General features: G+C 50.4%; 2 protein-coding genes across 2 annotated transcripts; both read left to right on the top strand.

The window, feature by feature from the left end:
- On the top strand, positions 1-10,205 carry Golt1a (golgi transport 1A). Its single transcript, XM_057770815.1, has 5 exons — positions 1-25; positions 7,359-7,450; positions 8,240-8,418; positions 9,510-9,573; positions 10,167-10,205. The coding sequence occupies exons 1-5, from the start codon at positions 1-3 to the stop codon at positions 10,203-10,205; spliced, it is 399 nt and encodes a 132-aa protein (XP_057626798.1).
- Positions 10,206-12,170: 1,965 nt separating this feature from the next.
- Positions 12,171-17,880, top strand: Kiss1 (KiSS-1 metastasis suppressor). Its single transcript, XM_057770631.1, has 3 exons — positions 12,171-12,427; positions 15,498-15,636; positions 17,509-17,880. Exons 2-3 carry the CDS (start codon positions 15,534-15,536, stop codon positions 17,808-17,810), a joined length of 405 nt encoding a protein of 134 aa, XP_057626614.1. The 5' UTR covers positions 12,171-12,427; positions 15,498-15,533; the 3' UTR covers positions 17,811-17,880.
- The last annotated feature ends 7,936 nt before the right edge of the window (positions 17,881-25,816 follow it).

Genomic DNA, 25,816 nt, shown 5'->3' with positions numbered 1-25,816 from the left:
ATGATCTCCATCACCGACTGGCAGAGTGAGTGGAGGGGAGGGGCGGGGCGGGGTGGGAGGGGAGGCTTGTGGGGCTGTAGAGAGGGTCCCTGCTAGGGTGAGTGCACATGTGCTCTTTCCAACCCCGCTCTTCCTCTGGGACCTAGAAATGTGACCTTTGGAACCAGCAGTTGGAAGCTGCTCTGTTGGCATCTTCGAAGCAGCGGAGTCAGGGCGAGTGTGATCTCTGCCTTGTAGAGGGTGGGGCCAGCCAGGAACTCAGGCCATCAGAGGCCAAGTTCACACGACAGTCTGAGCCCCTATCACCCACGGTTCTGAAAACGAGGGTGCCTCTGCCCAATCAGACATCTCCCCAAACCCTCAAAGTCTCCTGTGGCCCTAGTCTGTGGTCTCACTCCATGCATCCCCACTTCTTTAGGGGAGCAGGGAGGTGGCAGCCCACTGCCTGGGAAGAGTGGCTCAGCCACAGGGAGGACAGAGATGTAGGTGTCACTGGGTGAGTTGCTTGGCCTCTGAACCAACTCCCTCTGCAGTGACCCTATGGTAACTGTCTAATGTACGCCAAGTACTATGCCAACACAGAATAAACTACTAAGAGTAAGGCAAGCGGGACTCCAGTTTACCTGCTAGCAAGGGAAGGCCGGCCGTTAGCTCTTGAAGAAGTGACTGTGTAGTAGGTCAGATGGTAATAAGAACCCCCTTCCATCCTAAAGAAAAACAGAGTAAAGAAACCATGGAGTTTGAAGAGTGTATGTGTTTATATGTGTGTGTGTGCTGGGGGATTCATTTCCACTGACCAGGGAAGGCTCTGCTGGAAAAGGCCCTAACTCGGAGAACTACAGGAAGTGAGAAGGTAGTCTGTACAGCCATCTGTCCCAGGAAGAGGGAGCAGCCAGCACAAAGGTCCTGAGGCACCAAGTCTGTGGTGTGTGAGGTCCAGCAAGAGGCTGGTGTGACTGAGACTTCACAGGTGGAAGGTTAAGAGCTTGGGTAAGGGAAGTCCCCAAAAGGCAGCCCAAGGTGGACCACCGTAGAGATGGAAGGTTTGCGGTGAGCTCTATGCAAGAGGTGTGGCCTCTCGACGTTTTAGAAGCTCGCTCTGGTTGCTGGAATTCTCAAGACTAGACTGTAGAGGATAGGATAGCAAAGAAGAGGTCTTTCTGAGGTGAAAGAAGGCAGGGGACAGGATGTGGCAGTGCAGACATGGGAGGGGGTCCTGTGTGACTGGAAGAATTTGCTAGAAGATGGGATGTGAGACATGAAGGGATGAAGAGTCAAGAATACCTCCCCAGTACCTGGGGAGCGGACTTGAAAGTGGATCCGTAAGTGGGAAGCAGGAGCCAGTTTTGAACAGGCTGGGTATGTTTGTCTCGGATATCCAGATTAGACTGCAGGCAGGGTAGAGATGGCATGGGCCTGGACTTCAAGAAAGAGACTTGTCCAGACAGAGAAATCAACAGCATGTGTATAGACGCTGCTTAAAGCCACAGGAGTCCCCAGATCCCTGGGGCACAGCCTCTCAGCCTCCTACTCCCTGAGCCTTCGGATGCAGCCAATACTGTTGTGGGAACTGCCCTGGGCACTAAGAAATTTTTAGCCGTACCTCTGGCCACCCACCAGGTGACAGTAGCTGAACCTCCACTCCCTTGTGACAATCAAGCTGTCTCCATATCACACCAAAGCTCACCCAAACCACTCCCCCAGCATTCCTGCCTTGCAACCCAGTGAATCAAAAGGGGAAGAAAGGATGTTGAGTCCTGAGACGCGAGGCATGCTGACGTGCTCATCAGCCTTCCAGTGTGACAGTATGCTCGTATCAGGCTGTGACAAGTCCTAAGAATGATACTTTGTCCTGTGAGAGGGAGAAATGGCAGAACTAGATTGATGTCAGAGCACAAAGGCCGGGACAGGTTTCCCTGAGGAGCTGGCATTTAGAAGCGTGAGGAGAGTGTGCCACACAAAGAAGCCTCATCTACAAAGGTCCTGGGGCAGGAAACTATGGGCATCATCGGAAGTCAAAGGCGATGGTGTAAGAGGAGTGTGTGGGTTTGAGAGAAGGTAGAAGGAGAAGTTTGACCCCTCCCCACTACAGGATCTGTAAGGCACGTATAGGAAAGGGTCCCCGTTTCATTCCAAGTGGGTGGAATGACCAGGATGCTCTATGATCAGCTGGTATGTTTTCAATCCTTGAGCATTGGGTGAAGGAGCACTGAGGATGGGAATGGTGGCAAGCAGGAAACAGGAGACTAAGGGAGGCCGTGCAGGGGGTGGGGGTGGGGTGTCCAGGAGAGAGAAGAGGTGGCTAGGGGTGATGTAAAGAGGGAGAAGCATGGCAGTTTTCGGATGCTTCCGGAAGCAGCCGCCTGAGACTTAAAAGTGGATTAGACAGGGAGGGTGGCAGGCGCCTCAAGTGGCTTGGCAGCCAGTGGCAGTGGAGCCGCCTTTCACAGGAGGTGCAGGATAAAGAAAGGGAGGCTGATCACAGCTTGGGACCAGAGGCATGCTGAGTGCCAGCGAGAAAACCAAGCCAGCAGCCAAGCCAGCATCGGGATATGCTGAGTGCTGGGCGAGAGAGATAAATGTAGGCATTGTCAGCACACACGCGGCATTTGAAAACACAGGAAGGCGCGTGAAAACAGAGTGAGGAGAGACCGGAGCTGGGCCCAAACCCTGAGGGAGCTAAATCATAAAAGAAAGAAAGTAGGTGCTGGCAAAGGAGGTTGGGGAGCACTGGAGTGGGGAGACAGCTGGAAGAAAATCAGAACGTATCCCAGAAGCCAGGAGAGGCGATTTCCACCAAAGAGTGGCCTGACACCTGCTTGGAGATTTGGTTACCTGAAGGTTATTAATGGCCAAAGCATGAACACTTTATGCAGAAGTGGTTAATGTCACTTTTCAAAGTCTCAGCTGTAACCAGGCCCGGGCGGGCAGTGTTCCTGTGAATCCTCAGGATTCAGTTCTGTGGAGTTAACCACAGCCCCTTCACGGGTGATTATGTCAAGTTAAGATGTGGCCGGTGCCCACTGTGGCATGAGCATCACCTGTCCATCACTATTTTCAACTCCCCTTCTTCCTCTCGAACATTTGAAGGACCGCAAAGGGCTACTTAGAGTGGGGTGTCAGAGCCCCAGTCTGTGGGGCAGAGTGGGTAGCCAAGATGGGGGTGACGAGGGTGCTCCCATGGGTAGAGGCAGGGTCCTCATACAGGAGTGTCCAGTGTGTCGCCTGAAAAGTAAGGAGTAAAGTGGTATCAGGCCAGAAGCAGGCTCGCCCCCAGGCTACTGTAAGTGTACCTGATAACATCTGGCAGATAGCTCTGCCAGTGGACTCTGTCAGGAGAGGGTCTTAGACACACACCCTATGAAGGGACCAGCTACAGAATGATTGTTCTGAATCTTCCAAAGACTAAGGTCATGTTGAGTTCCGACTGTAGAAATATTCCAGACAGGCACTCTAACGATGCCATGTGTTGACGAGTTGCATTCTCTTCCCATGAATGTTGTTGTGGGCACACACGGGTAAAGCTTGCGTGGAGTTCGAAGGCTGGAGAATATAAATAATATGTGTTTATTTCCTGCTTTGACATCTGTATCTTGTCTATCTGAAGGGTAAGGGAAGGACACTCCACAAGGTTCGGGAGTGGTATGAGCACAAAAGAGTCTTACTAGAGGAGCTAGAAATTTTGGCACATTTGCAGCAAAAAAAAAAAAAAGAGAGAGAGAGAGAGATTGAAGCTGGCTTTGCCTGATGCATTCTGAAAAAACGTGCCCTGGCCACCCGGCTTTGGCCTGTCCCCAAGGGTTGCAGGCTGGGGGCTCCTTCTGGCAGCAGTTTGGGACCGAGGGCCCCAAGGCTGAAGAGTTGGGACTCAGATGCAAGACTCCAAACTGGCTGGTCTGAAGCCAGGGAAGTCTCTGGAGCCCTGGAGGTGCCCCGGAGCCAGGCCATCCTCAAGAATTTGCCTTACTCCCTGCTTTCTGCTTTGTGACTTGTGCAGCAGGGGGCGCACTGCGACCTCTGTCTGGATCACATCTGCCGTCCCTGCCTATCTGTGTGACAGGCCTACCCAATCCCACCGCTTCCTCTGCCAGGCTGCTGTCCTGAAAGGAACTTGGGGTGCAAGCCCCCCTCCCCAGATTTGACTGAGTCGCTAAACTACAGGAGAAGCAAAGGACTGGAGACGTTTTGAAGCTGTGTATGAGAAACATCTCCTAACTTGTCTGTGAGCTTGTGTGTGATGCTGACTGCCAAAAACAACTAAATGTGGCCTATAAAAAAGGCTGATCTCAGCAGAGAAAAATTCTGGAATCGCATTAACAGGTTAATCTCAAACCAATCAATCTCAAACCGCTGTTTTTTGACAGAATTTCACTCTATAGCTCAAACTGGTCTCCGACCTGAAGTAACTCTCCCGCCTTTGCCTCGTGAGGCTGGGATTGCAGCATGGACCACCACATGGGACATTTTGTTTGGTGTCAGCCCAAGCTGATCTTGAACTCGCCTCCTGAGTTCGGGGGTGCAGACACACACCCCTGAGCAGGGCATGAATTCTCACCTGGCTGTGTCTGTGGGTCACACCTCAGGATGCTCACCACAAGGAATTTCCTCATATTGGTTACTGCTGTGGCCGGTTAGCCTAATCAATCCCGCCACTCCTGGCCTCCGCTTTCACAAGGATGGCTCCCTGTCTGAAAGCCTCTCCTGGCCTCCTGACTCAAGTTCCTGTTTCTCTATGAAGCAAGCTGCAGTGACTCACGGTCGGGAACGTGTGGACTGGAGAGCCAGGCTCTGCTGTCCTCCTCAGGAAGACATACAAAGCAAACCTGAGAAACTTACATTCTTTGCAAAACAAATAGACAAACAAACCCGAGTTGATTCTTAAGGGTGCACAGGACAGGAAAACAGGTGTTTTAACAGAACAAAACAAAGAGCAAAACCACACTCCTATCATGTCTCCACATAGGAGGAAGGGCATCCTCTGAGATTGGAGTTATAGGACAGTCACAGACCAGCGTAGGCGATAACAGATTTCTGTCGTTGTTATTGCAGTTGTTTTCAGGTAGAGTCTCTCTGTGTAGCCCTGGCTGTCCTTGAACTCACTCTGTAGGCCACCCTATAATTCACAGAGATCCGCCTGCCTCTGCCTCCTAAGAGCTGGGATTAAAGGTGTGCGTCACCACACCCAGCTGATTGATAATGTATTTTTATAACGTTATATATATGATTTTGTAACAAACAGGCAGGTCTAAGCTATAGACCACGACCGTGTCTGGGAGGCGGGTTGGACGTAGCCCTAGTATAGATCGCTTGTGTAGTACATGGAGTACAACCCTGTATTCAACTCTCACTACTGCAACAAATCCCAAACATCTTTATCATTCACACTAAAGAAATGTTGTGTAGTCTTCCACCATGCCCAATCTGCGTGGTTGTAGTAGGTGGATACCTTATCACCTAGGGGCCAAACATCGTACAGTGTGGAGGGTGGGTGCCTTGTCTCCTAGGGCAGAAACATCGTACAGTGTGGAGGGTGGGTGTCTTGTCTCCTAGGGCAGAAACATTGTACAGTGTGGAGGGTGGGCACCTTGTCTCCTAGGGGAGAAACATCGTACAATATGGAATAAGAGCACAACCATTCTAAAGCTCCAAGGGTGAAGTTTAGTTCAGGCCAGTACCATTGGGCGTGGAAGGAGAAAATATGTTCAGACGCATCATGAGGACTTGTCACAAACCTGAGATCGCACATCAAAAAACAAAGCAAAAACTCACAATGTGATACCACACTGTCAGCATGACTGCTACCAGAAGCATTAAAATTGGGGTTGGAGGGATGGCTCAGCAGTCCAGAGTGCTCACTGCTCTTCCAGAAAACCCATGTCCCAGCCCCTAAGCCAGGAGGCTCAAAACTGCCTGGAACTTCAGGTCCAGGGTACCTGGTCTCTGCAGGCACCCACACACATGACATGCAAACGTACAACATACAGACACACATACATACACATAAATAAAAATAAAACTAGGAATAACTTTTTAAAGCGAGGATGTGGGATGCCTTGTGCCCTGGGGACAGGAAAGTGAAAGGAACGAGCCACTCTGGGAAACAGCACCGAAGCTTCTCAAACACCAGAGAGAAAAGTTGTCATGTGACCCAGAAATCCCACTTCTGGGTAGAAACCAAAAGATTTGAAAGATTTTTTTTATTATTATTATTTGTTTGTTGAGAAAGATGCTCTGTAGCCCACAGTGATCTCAAACAGAAAAGGATGACATGGACTCACGATCCTCCTGCCTCCACCTCCCAAGTGCTGGGATATTACAGACCTGTATTAACATACTCAGCTTTGAAAACAGGATTTCAAATGTGTGTGTGTGTATGTGTGTGTGTGTATTTCAAACAGAAGTAACTCTTTATGTTTAATTTTTTTACTTTTATTTTATGTTCCTTGGTATTCTGCCTGTCTGCCTGTCTCTGTGACGGTGTTGGGTACCCTGGAACTGGAGTTGCAGACAGTTGTGAGCTGCCATATAGGTGCTGGGAACTGAACCAGGCCCTCTGAAAGAGCAGCCAGTGCTCTTAACCACTGAGCCAGTTCTCCAGTCCAATGTTTAATGTAGTTTAAAAAGAAAAAAAATAGCATAATGAATGGTCATTTGTTGCCTATCACAGTGGCAGAGAGTCAAATTCACACTTCCATAGGAGATGAGAAGGACCAAAGAACCCACGTGTGCTGTCTGTTATTTCTGGAGGGAGTGTTCAGAAGCACACATCACATGCCCAGAGTATAGCCCTTGACCAAACAAGGTGTCCAGACTTTCCCACACTTCTGCCTCCTGCTCATTGGTTTTGTTAACCCCTGTGGTCTTTGGTGATGCTCACAGGACATTGCTAATGGGTGGGGACACTCTCTGTGGCAGTCAACCCTGTAAGCTAATACTGACTTGAAATTAGAGGAGACTGGGGGTAGGGAGGTACCCAGGCCACTGCTGCAGGATTGGTGAGCGTATTCCTAACTGATGGCTTCTATTTTCCTGTGGCACGTCAGCACTGAGGGCCGGCCAAGGAGGGAGGAGAAGGCACAGAGGGATCCAGGAGCCAGCCAAGGCCTGGAGCTCAGGGTCTTGAGCCTCCAGTCTTCTCTCTCCTCACTGGGTATGGTCCCTGAGCTCTACCTGTAGCAAAGAATAGGCAGGTTCTTGTGTTCAGTGGAGGCTCAATCCTGAAGACAGTGTGCTGTGTGCTCAGGAAGAAGCATCATTGACAAAACGTGAGGGCAAAGCTTCCCAGGAACCCAGCAGCTCCTGCTCATCTTGCTCCCCCCGGCCAGCCTTCCCCTGAGAGCTCTTCTTGCTTCCTGCAGAGATTGGTGTGGGCGTCACCGGCTTCGGTGTCTTCTTCATCCTCTTCGGGATACTCCTGTACTTTGATTCCGTACTCTTGGCTTTCGGAAATGTGAGTCCCCCAATACTAGGTGCCTTTGCTGGGTGGCCAGGAGAGGGCCCCAAGTTCCTTCAGGTCATAGCTATCTAGGGTGGATGAGGACTTGGGGGGGTAGGGAGAGCGACCGTAGGGTCTGTGGGCACGGAGAACCTGAGACGATTACACCGAGCTCTGGGTGAAGTCCTGGCGTTCCCGTGATGAATTAGACCCCTGCCCACCATTGAATCCCTGAATCTAAGGACACCTCCAGGGCAGCAGGAGCAGTGGGGAAAAGCCAGAGTAAGGTAAAAACTTTATTATGAAACAGGGGCTGAGAGAAAGGAGTAGACAAAAGATATCTGGGAAGGAAATGGAGGCTAAAGCTCTCAGGAGTGGTTGGAACACTGAAAGAAAAGGCATGGCGGAGGTGTGGGTGGGCAGGGAACATTCCAGAAAAAAAGCTGTATTCTATGGGAGCCTGGGCCCCCATGAACAGAGCACTGGAAACCATGCTGAAGGTTCTGGCAGAACCACAGAGTGGGGACCCTTCAGAGACTTTGGGTACCAACTTCTCCTCTGTCAAAGGGGGAGGATTCCATTCCATGGCAGCCTCTATATGAGGAAGAGCTTGGAGCTGAGGAACTGGGTGGGAAATGAAAGGCCTTCAAGTCCATCCCTCTGCCTCAGGGCATTTCTATGCCCTACTAACCAGAGCCCTTTCCAGTTCTGGGATTCTGCCCCGCTGCTGGGACACACACACACACACACACACACACACACACACACAACCTCTCTGTCCTCACTTCTTCCCTGGGCCTGCAGCTGCTGTTCCTGACTGGTCTCTCCCTCATCATCGGCCTGAGGAGGACGTTTTCCTTCTTCTTCCAACGACACAAGCTCAAGGGGACCACCTTCTTCCTGGGGGGTGTAGCCATCGTGTTGCTGCGCTGGCCCCTGCTGGGCATGCTCCTGGAGGCCTATGGATTTGTTAACCTCTTCAAGTGAGTACCATCCCCCTTTGCCTTTAGTATGCTGCGGTTTAGGGAGAAGTGACCAAGTCAAATTCTGTAGGCCCATATTTCTACATGGTCCGACAGCCAAGTTCTCTGGCCATCGTTGGTAGCCAAAGCAATCACGTACCCTCTAGACAGGCTGTTGCTACCTAACAAAAGCTCAGGATGTCCTGCTCCTTCTCTTTTGTAATTATATATATCACCTGAGAAGAAGTGTGAATGCCAAGCTAGTGTCCGAGCTGCCACCGTGACTGTAGTCCTGATATTCCTAGAAAGAACATGTTAATGAACTTCTACCTTAGTTTACCTTTGGGAATAAAAACTGTTTGGATAATAAATGCGGGTGATCTTCAGGAATGAATGAACCCTGAGACTCCCTTCCAATATTGCTGTGTGAACTGTGTCTCAATTATTCCCACTCCTCCAACGCCAGTCCAGAGAGGGAAAAGTAGTTTATGTTGTGGCATCGGACCCCGACAAAATTCAAATCTCTAATCTTCTCACTCACCCGGGACCTTGGGGGTTCACTTCCCAACCTGACTGCCTCCAAGCCCTAGAAAAGGCAAAAGTAGCTTCAGCAGGGGGATGCTGAGGCACAAGGCTGTGCCTCCACGGACACAAGCTCCAGCCTCCATCCATGCCAGGGGCTCAGCCACTCAGTGCATTTGCTCCCTACCTATCTAGCAAAGAGAGGGCATGGGGCCAGGATAATCATCAGGAGAGGAAGTCACAAAAATGTGTGCCCTTTCAGCTTGGCTTTATGTGAGGCCCTATGACGTAGGCATCAGTACTGCTAAGCATGTTGGAAAGCTGGCCATGGGTTCAGAGAAGTGTGTACAGTGTTAGTAAGAGGCAGAGCCGCAATGTGACCATAAGACACCCGAGCTCAGCCCGAGATTCCCAGTCACTTACTGTGCTGCTGCTTTCAACAGAGCCCAGGACAGGTCTGTCCCCAGGGCCCAGTGGCTGCTCTCCCAGGAGCCAAAGTCTGAGCCTTTGAGTAAGAGCATGCCAGTCTTGCTATGCTCCTCCTCCCCTCCTGGACCACCATTGACCCCAGTCCTCTCTTCTGTTCCTAGGAGCTTTTTCCCTGTGGCCTTTGGATTCCTGGGCAGTGCTTCCAACATCTCCTTCCTGAGCACTGTGAGTAGAGGGAACCTGGGCCTGGCAGTGGTGTCTGGGGTGGGAGAGCGCTTAGAACTGCTCAAAGTGCTATCCTAAGTGCCGCAGACCCCCCCCCCGTACTCTCTGAGACCCACACACCCCAGTTTCACTCTCCTCCCCTCCCTGCTCCTTCTCCACTTGATAAAATAAATCAAAAGTGGGGCCCTGGAGGCTGGAGTGGCTAAGGTGTAGGTGGAGAGGAGGCGGCCATTAACAGCTCCCCAGCCAAAGAAATGAAAACTTAGGTGACCCAGACAAGATGTGCTTTCTGGGACACTTGATTAAGCCTGGGCCACAGGGATGTATGACAGCTGGTGACATCAAGTCAGGCAGGGAACAGAGCCTGCTCTGGGCCCACACCCGCCTCTGAAGTACCTGATAGCTCCACACTGAGACATCCAGGAAGGGGGGCCAGAAACATGTTGGAGCGCCTGCCAGCTGGGCACAGCCCACCACCACTCTCCATACCTAGTGCATCATAGCCCCGCATCTCAAGGTCGGCTGGGTAATAGCCTGGATATTGAGTCTGCTTCCCACTCTTTGTCTGGAATGATGATTCTTGGCTCCCACAGCTGTCGCAGAAGCTTCAAGGCTCCAGCTCAATGGTCTGAACCGGCGAGGTGCACTTCTCGAGCTTGGATTGTTGGCAGAGGGGCTGGAAGGGGGACGGGGGTTATCTTCGTGAATCCCCTCCCCAGCACTGACTTACTTCCTATCACACGTGGGCATCTCCAAGTCCGGAAGAAAGATGGAGCTGAGTGACTGACCTTAAACCCCCAAGTTCTCCCAAAAGGCTTCCAGGAGTCGAGATCCTGTCCCTGACAGCCAGCTGAGGCTGGAAGCAACATCCCTAACCTAAGTTTCTGCAGGGAGTGAAGATTAAATCCTCAAGCTGTGAACGTGTCTGAGATTCGAAGTTGACGTCTCCAGTTCAGAATATCCACCCCAGGCCTAGGACGGGTTGCAACACCTCCTCCAACCCCGAGCGAGTCCACAAGGTGTAATTGCATTCTCTAAGAGTCGGACCCTGTCCCTGGTGTGATTTTCATGCTGATTTAACATCCTGAAGGGTCTGGTATAACGCTAACCTCAGTTAACGTTAGGCGAGCAATGGGAACTAAGCCCACGCAGCATCAGGAAGAGCATCTCAGCCATGAGGTGACCATTCCACATAGGACACAGCAGGTAGAGGTGGCACCAAAACCGCCTTCTGTTTGGGGGTGGATGGCGCCATTGCCTTCAGAGAACCAAGTCCCACAGAGGAGCTGGTTCTTGTTCTGGGGAGTTCCTTGTCTCACGGTAAAGAGTTTTTCTTTGTTTTGTTTTTCTGAGACAAGGTTGTAAATTGGCCTGGAACTCATGACCATCCTGCTTCAAGTGTCTGAGTGCTGGGATTATACATATGACACACTATACTTTTTAAAAGGAGTTCATGTATACTGAAGAAAGATGCAGACCAGGTTTTGGAGGCACAGACTCTAATCCTAGTATTTGGGAAGCAGAATCGAAGGGATCTCTGTGAGTTCAAGGACAGCCAAGGCTACAGTGAGACCTTGTCTAAAATAAAATAAAATAAAATAAAATAAAATAAAATAAACCAAGAACAGAATCCGTAAGGGAAGAAAGTGGGAGGGCAGGGGCAGAGTCATGGTGAGCACCAACTGAGCCCCTTCCTTTATCTGCCTAGTAGTAGAGTAGGTGACAGGCTGGCCACGCCCTCCAGGCACCAAATGCTGCCCACTCTCCACACTTACTTTCTCAAGGCCAGCTTGGCCACATCAAGTATAAAATAGATGTTCCCTCTCCCTTCCTTCCTTTTGTAGTATTATAATAATGATTTGGGGGCAAGACAAAATCTCACTATGTAGAATAGGCTGTTTGCAAACTCATAGGTTCACCTGCCTTTGTCTCCCAAGTGCTGGGGTGTGCCACTATGGCTGCCGCTTTTTGAGACAATATCTAACTCTGTCACCAGCCTGGCCTGGCTTCAAACTTATCATCCTTCTGTCTCGACCATCAGGAGGTAGAATTCCGTGTCTGGGCTGCTATGACCAGCTCCACAGCTCCAGTCTCCTTCCTTCCTGACAGCCAACTGCTTATATAACTGCCCAGCACGTCTGACCACGTCGTATCACATGTGTGTCAAATCCTGCGTCATGCAGGAGCTCAGTAATCAAGGGGAAAGGAGGGAAGGAGACCTCCCGTCCAGCCCCACCCCCACTCTCAATTCACAGCCCAGGAGCTGCCCCGATGGAGGCCAATCTGACCCCGTTTCTCTCTGAGAGGGCAGCATGTGGGCATGGAGGAGCCTCTGGGTCAGGCTGTGCCCTTCCCCTCCTCCTCCAGCCTGTGTCTTCTATTCACTTGTGTGTGTGTGTGCGCACGCGCGTGTGCGTGTGTGTGTGTGTGTGTGTGTGTGGGCAGAGAGGGATAAGACATTTCACATACACTCTCCTCAGTCATTTTCTCTTCATTGTTTGGGGCAGAATGAGTCTCCAGCTGCAAGGGAGGGGGTGTCAAGAGGATGGAGAGGCTGGAAGAATTAGTGAGATTCTGAGAGCAGCCTTGGATGGTTTCTCGGGGCGAGGAAGTCGTAGGATCCAGACATAACAGCCAGGAGGCGGAAGCTGGTGGCAGGGCGTGGAGTCCCGAGGGGGCCTGGGAGGGCAGAGGTGGGATTGCGCCTGGAGACGTCACCCACCTAGACCTCATAAAAGGGGCTGCGACCAGGGATCAGAGAGAGTAAACCCAGGAGCCTGGGGCTTCTCTCGGTGTGTTCCAACTACCCAAGTGGCTCTCCTCCCTCCAGTCCTCCTGCCAGAACCCAGCCAAGGTAGGTACACTGCTGACAGCACTTGGGACTGCCCTGATCTAGGGAAGATCTGGGAGAGCAGACTTTAAGGCCAGCTGAAACATCAAGTAAGCCAAAAGCAAGGAGCACTGATTGTTCCAGATTGCCAGGCTGGCCAAATTATCCTGGAGTGTATGTGTGTGTGTGTGTGTGCATGTGTGTTCTTTTTGATTTTCAGTTAAGTTCTTCTTCATGCACCACATGCCCTGTAGACTAAGCAATTAAGAGTTATCAGGGTCTGGGGTGTCTGTATGTGTGCATGCGTGTGACGTGTATGGTGAATGCGGAAGGTATGTGGTATGTATTCGGGGTATGTGTGCTGTACATTTTTTTTACTTATTTATCTTGCTATGTCTGTGTGTGGGCATAGCACACATATGAAAGTCAAGAAGACAGCTTGTGGGAGTTCGTTTTCTCCTCTCATCGTGTGGGCCCAAGGGATCAAACTCAGATCGTCAAGCTTGACAGCAAGCACATTGATCTGCTGAGCCATCTCACCAGCCCATGTCGTACATAGTGTGTGTGTGTGTGTGTGTGTGCTTTATGTGTGGTATGTGTGTCTATGTGGGGTGACAATGTGTTGGGGGCAGGCAGAGTTCTTGCATGGCACACATGAGAAGCGCTACCCCTGATGGAGCAGAGCACTATAGGGACAGAGAGGCAGATATCAGGATCACCAGTCTGATACGGCGTGTTGATACGGTCCTGCCCTCCTCAGACCTCTCTGGGATAGACCTGGGATGCCTCTCCCTCCCTAGAGAGCTCTAGCTCTGTATCCAGCAGCCCCCATACCCAGCCCTGCGTGCCATTCCAGCACCCTGGCACCAGTCCAGGCAGATCCCCTGAGGTGAGTGGCTTCTGCAAGTCCTCTTCATCGGGCTTCATCAGGTACACGCTTGCTCAGGTGCCACCAGCAGCCTGGACCCCCCAGGTTGGGCGTCCCAGCTGTCATCATCTGGATTTTAACATGTGTCTGGTGTTATTTTGAAATGATCTACTCGTCTAAGTTGCCTATGAGCCAACTTCCTACACTAGACTTGAGATCAGAGGTACCCTGAGCCAGCATCCTCAGCACCCCAGCACCTAGCACAGCCTTAGGCTGGAGACAGTTGCCAGTAATGCCTTACACTGGCCCTGATAACCAAGGCTCTGCCTACTGGATTTGGACTCTACCCCACATTCTATTCAGGCCTTAAGGCAGCTGCAGAACGCATCTGGTTTTCAGGGTGTCGCAGAGTCAATAGCTATCTGAGCAGGCAGCTGATACCCAGGTGAATAGTCAATGGGCGTGGCCTACTCATGATTCATGGGATGAGGGAAAAGCTGGAGCATTTCGGAGTCAGGATTTTTTTATTTTTATTTTTTAATTTGGAGTAAAACTCATGGAACCCATCACTGTCATTGGCTAAACAAATGCACACAAAATCGATGACAGGTAGAGAAGGGGAAGGAGACACGAGGTTAATAATACAAAGGCCCTGAAGTAGAAACCAGGGTACCGCAAGAGCCGCACACTTCCCATGACTGCAATCATGAGAAAGCTGACGTCAGATGGTGGAGAACCTGGTTCTGCTCAGCCCATGGATGCTTAGATACGTGACCAGTTCCAAACTTTTTAAAGAGCAGTGTGGAATCACTGAAAGAAACTGAGTTCACAGATTTTGTGGAAATAATCCTAAAACATGTGAAAATGGTATCGTCTTTATGGTCATTCACTCCATAGTAGGTTTTTTGTTTTTTTTTCTTTTGTTTTTGTTTTTGTTTGTTCTTTTTGCTTTGTAAAGATTAGAATCGTTATGATGCTTCCATGTTCCCTTACTTTAAAAGGAACTACAGGCAGCCGTGGTGGTCTTTCACAGAGAACAGCACACCAATTGGTTGTGCAGTGCCAAATGGTTGCCCACGCCGAGTGAGGGTTCTTACCCACCACTCCGTGTGTGAGTCTGAGTCTGCAGTTGGCTGGGTAGAGGAACCGAGGCGGGACACAGTGACAGGATGCATGGTGCTGAGAAACTACTCCGGAAATGGGTCACAATGATACTCCCCACCCCTGTCCTTGGACAGAAGCCTACGTTCAACCTGTGGTGCCGCCAGCCTCCCGGGCACTTTGTCCTTAATCCCATTTGTTGGACAGTTTCAAAGTGCTCATTACTTTTTCAAAGAAAAATTGGCCTTGGGGGCTGGAGAAGTGGGGTGGAGTGGGGAGCAGGAGAGGAGGAAGGCAGAGTGGCTGGATGAGGGTCAGGTTACACAGCTCCTATCTCAGTAGTCAAACTGATGAGGCCAATTGAGTTGACAACATCCCAGAGCCCCTGAGAATAGGAGCATCTGATGGGCTAGGTGAGAGAAAGGCTTCTCCTGCTTGAATTACAGGCAATAAGACAATTTGATGATGGTCTCCAAGGCTGCGGAGAGCTTTGAGAGTGTGTAAGATGATTGATTGCCCTCCTTCTTTGTTTTTTCCTAGCAGAGATAAGGAATTGGATTTCTATTCTAGCAGGAGGGCTAAGGTCAGATTGCGGAAGGTGTGTGTGCCCTGGGGAGCAAGCACCAAAAGCTGCGCATTTACACAGAACCCAGCACTAAGGGGAGGAGGGCTGGAACCCAGGATCCCAAGAGAATAGCTGAACCTCAAAGCACACTCCTGTGTGACCTCATCTACCTCCCCTCCCTGATCACCTCCCCTCCCTGATCACCCCCATACACGGCACACTCCTGCGTGACCTCATCTACCTCCCCTCCCTGATCAACCCCATGCACGGCACCTTATTCTCCTTCTTCTGCATCTCTCTCCAGCAAACCAATGACCTGCAACCCCACCATTGTCCAGCGTGGTCAGTTTACTCCTTCCACCAAGACTGACCCTTCCTTTTTGTCCTTCCTTCCCCGCTCCTGCAGTCCTGTTCCCTGTGGTCTCGTTTCAGGCTTGTCTCTCCACAGGTCGTCTCTGGTCACAGGGCTTTCTCCTCTCCCCCAGTTTCTCTCTTCGACCTGGGTTCTGGTACAGGACTAACTCTGACCCAGACTTTTTGCCTCTCTCTGTCTCACTCAGCCTCTGAACATCGTGGACCTGCCTCTTCCTACCAGAATGACTGCATTGGCTTCTTGGCAGCTACTGTTTCTTCTCTGCATCACTACCTTTGGGGAGTCACTGGCAAAGGTGGCACCTCTGGAAAACCCTGGGCCCACAGGTATGAATGGTCCAGGAGAGGGGGCAGGAGAGTCATTGCACATGAGAATTATCCTATTTTTTATACTGTAGCCAGGCTACTGCCATGAGTCAAATTACCGCACTTGACGGATACCTGGGGCTGGCCCAGGACCAGCCGGCTGGGAGTGCAGGAGGCTCATCTAGGTCCAGGAACCTATTAACCCAGCCCCTTGGTGGTCGTCTCCTGCTGTGCTCTCTACTCTATGCCAAGCACTTCTCTGGATAGATGCCCGAAAGGAGCTGACTGTGTGCGTTACTTTTATCTGTGACCTCAGGTCTCTTCAGGGGGACTGAAAAACAACAAACAAACAAAAGTGGAAAACAAAAACCTCAACACACAGACCTTAAGATCTATCAACCTTACAAGTTCACTGAGGGAACTGATGAGCTGGGGAAACTAAAGTCCAAAGAGACAAAGCATTCCCCAGAGGTATTCAGCCAAATCCCGATGAACCCCAGCAGGCGCTGGGGCACCCCAAGAGTATAGCTGCTCCCCAATGTTATTCAGCCAAATCCCGATGAACCCCAGCAGGCGCTAGGTTCCCCAAGAGTATAGCTGCTCCCCAACGTTATTCAGACAAATCCTGATGAACCCCAGCAGGCACTGGGGCACCCCAAGAGCACGACTGATGAGTCAGGGGTCTGAATTCTCCTGGGTCGTCTGCTTTCTGTACATACTAGAGCTTGCTCAGCCTCTCTGGACCTCAGATCTTAGGCGTGGAATGCAGGACACCCCTGTGACTCTGACATCACTGTGCATAACCAAAGAGAAGGGAACAGGGCCCCAGACACTTCACCAATGGTGTCGTTATTCCAGGGCAAGGAATAGCCCCACCGCTTACAGGGACACTGGCTATTGGCTCTGTCTGGCCACACAGTATATCTTACTTGTGGAACTGAGATCTCTCCCACACCAGTTACCCAGAGAAGGTAGGAAAGGCCTCCCAAGTGGTTATTATTAATCTTGGACCATAGCCACACTCGTCTCCAAAGTGTGCCAGGGTATTGAGGAGCCAAGCTCAATGCCATCCTCGGCCCCAACACCCACTCACACCAGGCCTCCTTGCTACTAACTCGCTATAATTGACTAGACTTATTGTGTACTCTGAGCTACTTGCCCTGTTTTACTGCCAAAGAAAGAGGGGAGGGGGAGAATTAATGAGCTTTGTCTGTGAAGTGTTTTCGGAGTGAGCCCTGTTAGCTCCAGCAGGAAGGGAAGGCATTGCTCCCGCCTAGGGGAGCTGTGCCTGTTAGGGCCACGCAGGTAACGTCTGGTCGACACTCAGTCTTGATCCTGTTCATAAAAGTTTGCAATTGTCCTCAGCAACCAGGGTCCGGCAGATCACAGGTCACGGGTGTGAGGAGGGCGTGGTTACAATGGCCTTGGCTCCACCTTTTTTATTTCCGTTACCCCAGGTTTTTCGTTAGCTTTTATTTAATGAGCACTTATTGGGGCCCTACTACGTGCATGGTATTGTTTCACTCATTCCGAGAGATAAATGGAGTCCTCTCCCTCCCCCGCGCCCCAGGTGCTTATGGGCCACTCAAACTCTAGATGCAGACACTCACTGAGGAACCAGGCAGAGAGCCCAGAAGAGGACAGAACAAAGTCTTTGCTTCCTCAAAGGAGGTCGTTTAATAAAGTTATTTAGGAGAATTTTGGCAAGCACTTGAAAGCAAAGCTATTGAAGGAGGGAGGAGCATGCAGCCTAACCACCCTAACCAAGCAGCACTTTGGCTCCATGCTGAGGTCAGAGCTAAGCTTCTGAGGTTGAGGACCCAGGACCAGCATCAGAGAGGTCTGAGCAAGCCTTGTCTCCCCAGTCTCATTTGCCTTTGCTCTCTGTTCTAGGCCAGCAGTCCGGATCCCAGGAACTCATCAATGCCTGGGAAAAGGGCCCGCGGTGCGCAGAAGGGAAATCTGGGGTTGCAGGGCTGCGAGCCCGTAGGACCTCGCCATGCCCACCGGTTGAGAGCTCCGCGGGGCGCCAGCGACCCGCGTGTGCCGCTCACAGTCGCCTGATTCCGACACCCCGCGGAGCGGTGCTGGTGCAGCGCGAGAAGGACCTGTCAGCCTACAACTGGAACTCCTTCGGTCTGCGCTATGGCAGGAGGCAGGCGGCGCGGGCGGCGCGGGCAGCAGCGCGGGGCTGAGCGCAGGGAGGCGGGTGGATTGCGAGCCCAATCTGCCAGCATGTAGGGCTGGGGCAGGGGGCTTCTGGACTGGGGCAATAAAGCGATACTGCTGTCTCACTGCGTGTGATTCCTCCCTGACATCTGCGAGCAGTGCACATAGGACAACAAGTTCTCTTCTCTCTCAGTTGTCTCTTGGTTGATTTCAAGATGTCTCTAGTGCCAAAGTCGGTGCTTTTGAAACTAATGGTTAAGGAAGGTCCCTGCTGGTCCCCAGCCTGTTGCAGCTCAATGCTTTGAAAATATAAAATAAAAAATTAAGGGGCTGGAGAAATGACTCGGCCGTTAGGAGCACTTGTGGCTCTTCTAGAGGATTCGTGTTTGATTCCCAACGCTCAGGGGACACAGCCACCTGCAACTCCAGCTTCAAGGGATCCAAAGCCTTCTTCTGACCTCTTGGGCATCTACCCGCATACACACATACTGTAAGACAGACAGACACAGACAGGCATGCATACACTAATTAAAAATAAAATAGATCTTTACATTAAAAAATAAATTGCTGGCCTGGAGAGATGGCTCAGCAGTTAAGAGCATTGCCTGCTCTTCTAAATGTCCTGAGTTCAAATCCCAGCAGCTACATGGTGGCTCACAACCATCTGTAATGAGGTCTGGTGCCCTCTTCTGGCCTGCAGGCATACATGCAGACAGAACATTATATACATAATAAATAAATATTTAATAAATAAATATAAATAAATTGCTGAAAATTTTAAACCTAAAGAGGTCACCAATTGGATGCCACTTGACCGTAAGATAAATGTTGATCTTTTTAAAAATACATATCATTAGAATGGAGTTTTTGTTTGTTTGTTTTGAGATGGTTTCACTATGTAGCCCTAGTTGGCCTGGAACTCACTAGCTAGACCAGGCTGACTTGCAGAGATCTACCTGCCTTCACCTCTCAGTGCTGGGATTAAAGGTGTGCCCCCACTCCCAAGCCCAAGATCAAGTTTCTCTAAAATGTTCTGAAGCGGCCCTTCTAGTTCTGAGACTTCCCTTCTTTCCTGACGGAAGTTTTGCTGCACACCTTCTGAATGGTGGCAGAATCGGACACAGACCCACTAAGTTCCTTCTCTTTAATTGCCTCGTATCAGTCAGCTGGGCAGAATGATCTGGAAGACAGTGCCAATCACTGCCCTGTTTGCAGAGGATTAACTATCACCTGAGCCAACCATCAGGCTTCTGGAGGGCTGCCTGGCCCCTGGGCATGGAGGTGCAAGGGATATCCCCAGTATCCATCTCTCCCATGGTAGCTCTTCGTGTGGGACCATGGTTGTGTCTTCTGGTCTTCACAGTAGCCTGCTGAGGACCTGGATAGACAATGACCCATGGAGTACAAGCCTGTGACAGTGAGCCTAATGGTTCTTAGCCCTCGTCACAGCTGCACCTTCGAGACTCAGTCAACTCCTGGGAACCCAATAGCCGGGGAGTAGAAATTTGGGTAGAAAAAGGTAGAGCTTGTCATTAGGAAACCCCAAAAAACCTATCCTCCTGTCCATGAGATGCCTCAGCCTAAGCTGAGAGCCTTGGGGTCATCTAGTTCACTTACCTGGGGATTATAGTGTCTCCTCACCCCCATACTGTGAAGTGCTACAGAGTTCCGCACATCACAGAAACCAGGACTACACAGGATGGAGGCAGAGCTGTGTTGCTATGGCAACAGACACAAAAAAAGGCTGTCATGGGTCCCATCCTCATCTTTCTCCTTGAAATTGCCCTCCAGGATCCGCTGTGAGCTCATGTTGAAGCATGTTGTGTCAGCAGGGTGACGCTGTTGATATTGGAAAGGGCACCCCAATAGCATATGTGTGTTGCTATAGCTTGTGGGAAGGAATAAATTCAGTGCCTATTCCATGTTTCTGTCAGGAGCCAGTCCTTTTTTTCTGGTGGATCTTGTAGGTAATAAAGATGACAGCCCCTGAACGGTGCTCTCAGCCCAGTTGTTATAAACTCCTGTGGCTCCCTCTACCCACCCCTTTGTTGTTGAGGCAGGAGGATTGCCACTTTCGGGTCAGGGCAGTGCAGCCTGTTCTCTGCTTCGGGAAGCAGGCCTTTCTGTGTGGTACTGAAGGAGATAAGAGAAACTGCATGCAGTACGTGTGTGTACCTGGGTGAGCTGGGTATGGGGCAGACCCCCGACCACATTACATGCCTCGCCAGCCCTCAGTACAACCAAGTGCTCCCCAGCTCTCTGCTGTAGATGACCCAGAGATAACTGCAGCAGGTAGCAGAAAGCGGAGTTGGTTCTACGCCGCATGCCTCTTGACTCTAAACTGCCACCTGCAAGACTTTGGGTTTCCCAGTTCTCGGCCCCATGTCTCCAGAAAGGCTGGAGTCTCTATGGGACACAAGAGATCTTTGCCTTCGTGTGACTCCAATCTTAACTTTCAACCTACGCTCCAGATTGAAGGAAGGGCAAGGGAGAAAGGAAACTGTGAACGAACATACTATTAAACGGCCCCAAAGTTCCCAGACCCCTCTCCAGAGCTCATAGACTCAAAGGCAGAGATGTGTAGGGGTTCTCAAACCTAAAGTTCCCAGGAGTAAGGCATCTAGAGGGCATGGGCATCCTTCACTGTGGGAATGAGTCTGCCCCAGGCTCTACCCCTCTTGAGTGGCCTCCCACCCCTGAGGAAAGAAATGCAGTGGCCAGGGTTAGGAGGGGAACAGGGAGATTTTGGCTTCTACTGACACTCTTAGTGTTTTCATAAGCAACGTTGAGAACCTAGTTTATCAAGCAAAGGTTACCTCACTTCATCTTCACAATGGCATACGAGATGGGAAGTAGAAACTCCATTGGTAGAGAAGAAAACAGGCTCAGAGAGGTAGGTGAAATGAGCCCACATGAGGTTCCTGAAAAGATACAGTCAAGAGGAAGACACATTCCCACCTGCCCACCTTCTGTCTGCCGTCAAGGTCATCTTCCTGCAGGCCCTCCTGAAACAGCGCCCCCACCCAACTCCTGTCTGTCCAGGGATTTGCCTTAGGATGCAGATCCCCGAGCCAGAGTGACACCACCGTTAAGGTTCCTGGTTGCCAGAGCAGGAGAGCCTCAAACCTGCCTTTTGCCTCTGCCTCCTCTCTCTGTCAACAGCTTGCCTGAGCCCAGGTGTAGTCACCAGAAGACTGAGGGCATCAAGTTTGTTGTTCCCGAAGTGCTTCTGTTTCCCTCTTTTCTCTCAAAGGCAGCAGAGCCCAACATGGTTCCTGGCTTGGATCAAAGTGGGTGCCTAGGGTGGCGCTGGTTTCTCTCGTGGGAGGGGGGTAGGACACGGCAAGTAGCCATATGGTCATTACTCAGGTTGTGCCTTCTCATGATGTCCTTCATATCAGTCTGATGTAGTCTGCTGCTGCCCCTTTAGTATGTTACATCACAGGAAGTAAAAAGTGCTACCCTTGAGTCATTTGTGCTGACCTGACCATGTTTCAGGTCAGGCCTCACATTTTAGTCTCTCAAAAGTCAACAGAGGAGGAAGAGTGGGTCAGACCCTTGCGACAGCCACTTCACTTCTCTTGTGCAGTGTTACCGGTCGACAAGAATGACCTCAAGGAGCAAGGGTTCATTTTGGCTCACTATTTGAGATGAGACAGTCCTCAAAGGTGGGATGGCAAAGACATGAAGCAGCTGTCACCCTGGCTCACTCCCTCCTTTTTATTTAGTCTTGGACCCAGGGAAGGGGACCAACCACATTCACAGTGAGCCTTCACTTCTCAGTTAAAACTGTGGAAACATCCTCATAGACACATAGAGGCGCGTTTCCATGGAGATCCTAAATCTGGTCACGTCGACAACAACGATTAATCACCATGACTCCCAAGGACAGAGAGAAGGTTTAATAAGGGAATAAATAGATAAATATAATTGAAACAAAACAAAATAAAACCAGAGCTGGCTAGATGCTTCAGTGGGCAAAGACTCTTGCCGCCAAATCTAATGACCTGAGTTCTAACGCTGGGACCTACACGGTAGAAGGAGAAAACGAATTCCCACAAGCTGACCTCTGACTTCCACAGGTAAGCATGTCATGCCGGCGCCCAATACCCCCCCCCCCAACATACACACGTAAGTAATACAGGTAATTACACATATTTTACAAAGAAGAGAAACAATGTTAAGATTTTGAGGATGGAAACTACACGGGGTGGGGGTGGCAAAGCAAAGGAAGTTGCAACTACAAAGTCAAGAAGAGCTGACTCAGAGCCAGTAGCCAGAACTGTGCCTCTAGATGGCAAGTGTTAGGTGCCAATAAAGTGTGGCCTGCAAACAGGAGGCCAGCTGACAATTCTGTACACAGCTGTTGGACTTCCTTAGTATGGTACCCTCCCCGTCATCCCCAGCCAACAGGCCCAACCTTTCCTGCTAGCTATCCTACCTGGAAGAGGCAATTTCCTCCCCCTGAAGACTACACGGGAGGAGAGAGCCTTGCCTGGGCAGAGAGAGTGGCTGTGGAGAGAGACTGTGTGGATGCTTAGGGGAGACCTGACTTCCTTTCCTCTCTTTGCTCCAGGAACCCAAGCAAGCAGCAAGGCTTATGTCCCTGGACAGGAGACGGCAAGTCGGGTTAAAAGACCTTCCGGTACTGGAGCGTGCCCCAGAGAATGGCAGACCAGAAACCTACAGTGGGCACACCCAGCTAGGAGTATTACTAGTGCAGGTTCCAGACCCTTCTACCTGCCTGGCTCTTAACCGTGTGAGAAGAGAGGTAAGGAGGCATGGGAGACCCAAGAAAGCCTGGTGTTCAGAAGACCAAAGCAAACAGAGGAAACAGATAGTGCAGACAGTGTGGAGGACATTTTCTTTTTCTTCTTTCTTTCTTTTTTTATTTTATTTTATTTATTTATTTTTTAAACAGAGTCTCTCTACATAGCCCTGGTTATCCTGGAACTCATTACTTAGGCTGGCCTCAAACTCACAGAGGTTCATCTGCCTCTGCCTTCTGAGTGCTGGAATTAAAGGTGTGCACTACCACACCCAGCCAACGACATTTTAAATGTATGATTGAAACATGAAACTTACCATCATAATTTTGGTAAGTGGGAAGCTCAATAGTATTAAATATATTCCCATTTTTGTGCAACGAAGCTTTTAATATCAGAGATAGTATTTTCAATTATTCTATAATTATTAATATCTTACTGGGGAGAGGTAAGAGGAAAAATTTGCATCTATAAAAATATAAAAGATGAAATAAAAACAGGAAGAGGGAGAGCAAAAACTTGGGAAGTTAAACACATAACAGCAAAATTTAAAAAAAAAAAAGAGTTGGAACATTAAAGTAAGGAATGCTGGGACAACAAAAAGAAACCAGGAGATAAAATATAAAAATCTTAGAGAAGCAGAAGCTACGAAATCCTTTAGTTCTGGAAAGAGAAAGGAGAAAGGAGAGAAAAGAAATTTGACTCCAGGAATACTTCCAGAAGAGAAACATGGTCTGCAGGCCCAGGTAGGGGTAGAGGGTGGGGGTGGGGTGCTTGTAGAACATCCAGGCCATAGTAGAATTCAGTTTGCGACCAGGCTGCCTAGTGTGAGTGCAGGTCGCACGGAGATGCTTTGATTCTCCAGGCCTAGAAATGTTTCTTTCTCCTGACCCCTTTTCTTTCTTTTTTCTTTTTTTTTTTTTTTTAATATTTCTTATTGTTTATTTACTTTATTTTATGTGCACTAGTGTGAAGGTGTCAGATCTCCTGGCTCTTCAGACAGTTGTGAGCTGCCATGTGGGTGCTGGGAACTGAACCCGGGTCCTTTAGGAAGAACAGTCAGTGCATCTCTCCAGCCCCATCCTGACCCCTTTTCAAGGAGCTCTGAGAGCCTATTCCAAACTTAGGCAAGGATGGAAACTGAAGAAGTCCCCAAACAATGGGGACGGCAGCGAAGAGAAGCCCTGTGTGACTCTCGGCAGTCCAGACGCCAGGGTGTGGGACCAAGTGCAAAGGGCTTTGAAGCGTCTGGACAGAGTTCACATGGAAACCCAAAGTGGTGGATTTAAGGAAAAGCATACACCACGGGATAATTGCAATACACAGAAAAAACCCAGGATTTTTACCCCAAACAGTGACACACACCTTTAATCCCAGCACTCAGGAGGCCGAGGCAGGCGGATCTCTATTAATTCAAGACCAGCCTGGTCTACAGAGTGAGTTCCAGGACAGCCAGGACTACACAGAGAGACTCTGTCTCAAAAAACAGGAGTTTGTCTTGTCAAAATCTAGAGGATAGCCTAAGAGACAAAACCCCTCCTACTGTGAGAGATTAATTTTAAAAATCATCAAAATTAACATTGAGAATTTGCAGCATGCATATAACAATGTTTAGGAGTATAGATGCCCCATGACCAAGTAGGGCAGAATGGCCAGGGAGAGGGTGGGGAGCTGTGGTCCTTGAGGATCAGGGCTGAGGGTAAGGAGAGGACTGGAGAATGCTGGTTTTCATCATAAATGCTTTTTTAATTAGAGCAGTTTTCCTAATCTTCCCTAGCTAGCTCCCTGCTTGGTGAAGCTCAGCTCACACCCCCTAGCACAGCCGTACAGGTCGCCCTTGCAGCACCCACGGGTGACTTTGTGGACACTGATGAGCCCTCTTTCTGTCACACCCTCCTCTGCAACCCCCCACCCAGGTTCTTCCATACCAGAGATCCCCAGTGGAAGGAAGAGTCTGTGCTTGTAGCTTTCCTGTGTCGGGGTGCAGTGTCAGACTCCATTACACGGATACGCTGTGTTCCAGGAACTTTCCACTAGGCTCTCCCTCAGACCCCCTGCTCCCTTGCCAACTCTTTTCTCTCCCATCCCCTGCAGCTCCTGAGGCCTAGGAGACTGACCTTCAGCTTCTTTGGGTCATGGCTTCACCAGGTCTCAGGTTGGGACAATCCCAACCCAATGGCTAAACCCCCGTCCCCACCAAGGTCCCCACAATGAATAGATTAGGACACATGGTTCCCCACCCCCATCCCAGCCCCAAGGTTCTGTCCCAACCACAACACCTTGCCTGGGCTCTGAGTAATATCCTTGTATCCACCTCCACAAGGCAGCCCTGGGTGGCTATTCAACTCTATTCTGGGCCTTTCTCTCCCAAGGTCCCGGTTGCTCATCCCTGCTGAGTTTAGCATTAGCTCTCTAATTGAAAATTTTCTGAAGAGCCAGCTGGGTCCTTGCAAGAACGGGGAAACAAAGCAGGCGGCTGGGGCAGGGGCACAGCGAGGAGGGCAGAGGAAGGAGGACACAAGGAGGAAGCCGTGTCTGTTTTCAATCTTCCTTCTGCGTGTCCACTTGCTATTTATGAGCAGGAACAGGGCTGGACCAGAGATGATCGACTCTCAAACACTACACTGGATGTGTCCTCTCCTCATCGTGGACTAGAGCCTGGGCACGTGTCATATCACATACTGATGGCCAGGAGTGAATCCATGCCCCTTTCAAAGCCACAAACAAGGTCTTTGATACCGCTCAGCCCACCCCCTTCCACCTCCAGTCTTCCACCACAGCCACCGTCTAAACAGCCGTCTCTCATTATCGCGGAGGCGGATGGGAAACCAAATTAAGACCACCTCTTGACATCACTGTCTCTGGAGAGATTCCCTGGTTGTCAGAGCCCCATCCCCAGTCCTGGACGTACTGACCATGGCCTCCGAAGACCAGTGGGAAAGTTGGGCTCAGCTAGATTTATGCGTCTCCTGCTTGGTTCTCACATCCACTCTGTCCCATAGGCAGAGAGGGGACCAACAAAGCCTCTCCTCCGCCCCTACTCTGCTCCACTTCCTTAACCTTGACCTTGAGATGACGTGATACAGCCTGGTGCTAGAAATGGCATCGTGGGGGAATCCTATGAGAAGAATTAGACCCCTGGACTAAGGGCCTGAGAGATGACCTGATAAGGGTCTTAAACACACTCTGTCCCATGGTCCAGGATGCCAGAAGGTCCTGGAGGGAAAGAAGGCCTGCCTGAGCTATCTGCCCCCTCTCCCCTTTCC

This window comes from Chionomys nivalis, chromosome 5 (assembly GCF_950005125.1).
Source record: "Chionomys nivalis chromosome 5, mChiNiv1.1, whole genome shotgun sequence".
Taxonomy (NCBI): Eukaryota; Metazoa; Chordata; class Mammalia; order Rodentia; family Cricetidae; genus Chionomys; species Chionomys nivalis.
The sequence above is the reverse complement of the archived record's forward strand: the minus strand, read 5'-3'. Positions and strand labels throughout refer to the sequence as shown.

What these genes read in the sequence shown, in the direction of transcription:
- Golt1a (XM_057770815.1), top strand. Translation starts at nt 1, where the DNA reads ATGATCTCCATCACCGACTGGCAGA. An exon ending in CTCCATCACCGACTGGCAGA is followed by an intron (nt 26 to 7,358) that starts GTGAGTGGAGGG and finishes TGCTTCCTGCAG; the next exon opens with AGATTGGTGTGGGCGTCACC. An exon ending in TACTCTTGGCTTTCGGAAAT is followed by an intron (nt 7,451 to 8,239) that starts GTGAGTCCCCCA and finishes CTGGGCCTGCAG; the next exon opens with CTGCTGTTCCTGACTGGTCT.
- Kiss1 (XM_057770631.1), top strand. Translation starts at nt 15,534, where the DNA reads ATGACTGCATTGGCTTCTTGGCAGCTACTGTTTCTTCTCTGCATCACT. An exon ending in GGAAAACCCTGGGCCCACAG is followed by an intron (nt 15,637 to 17,508) that starts GTATGAATGGTC and finishes TCTCTGTTCTAG; the next exon opens with GCCAGCAGTCCGGATCCCAG.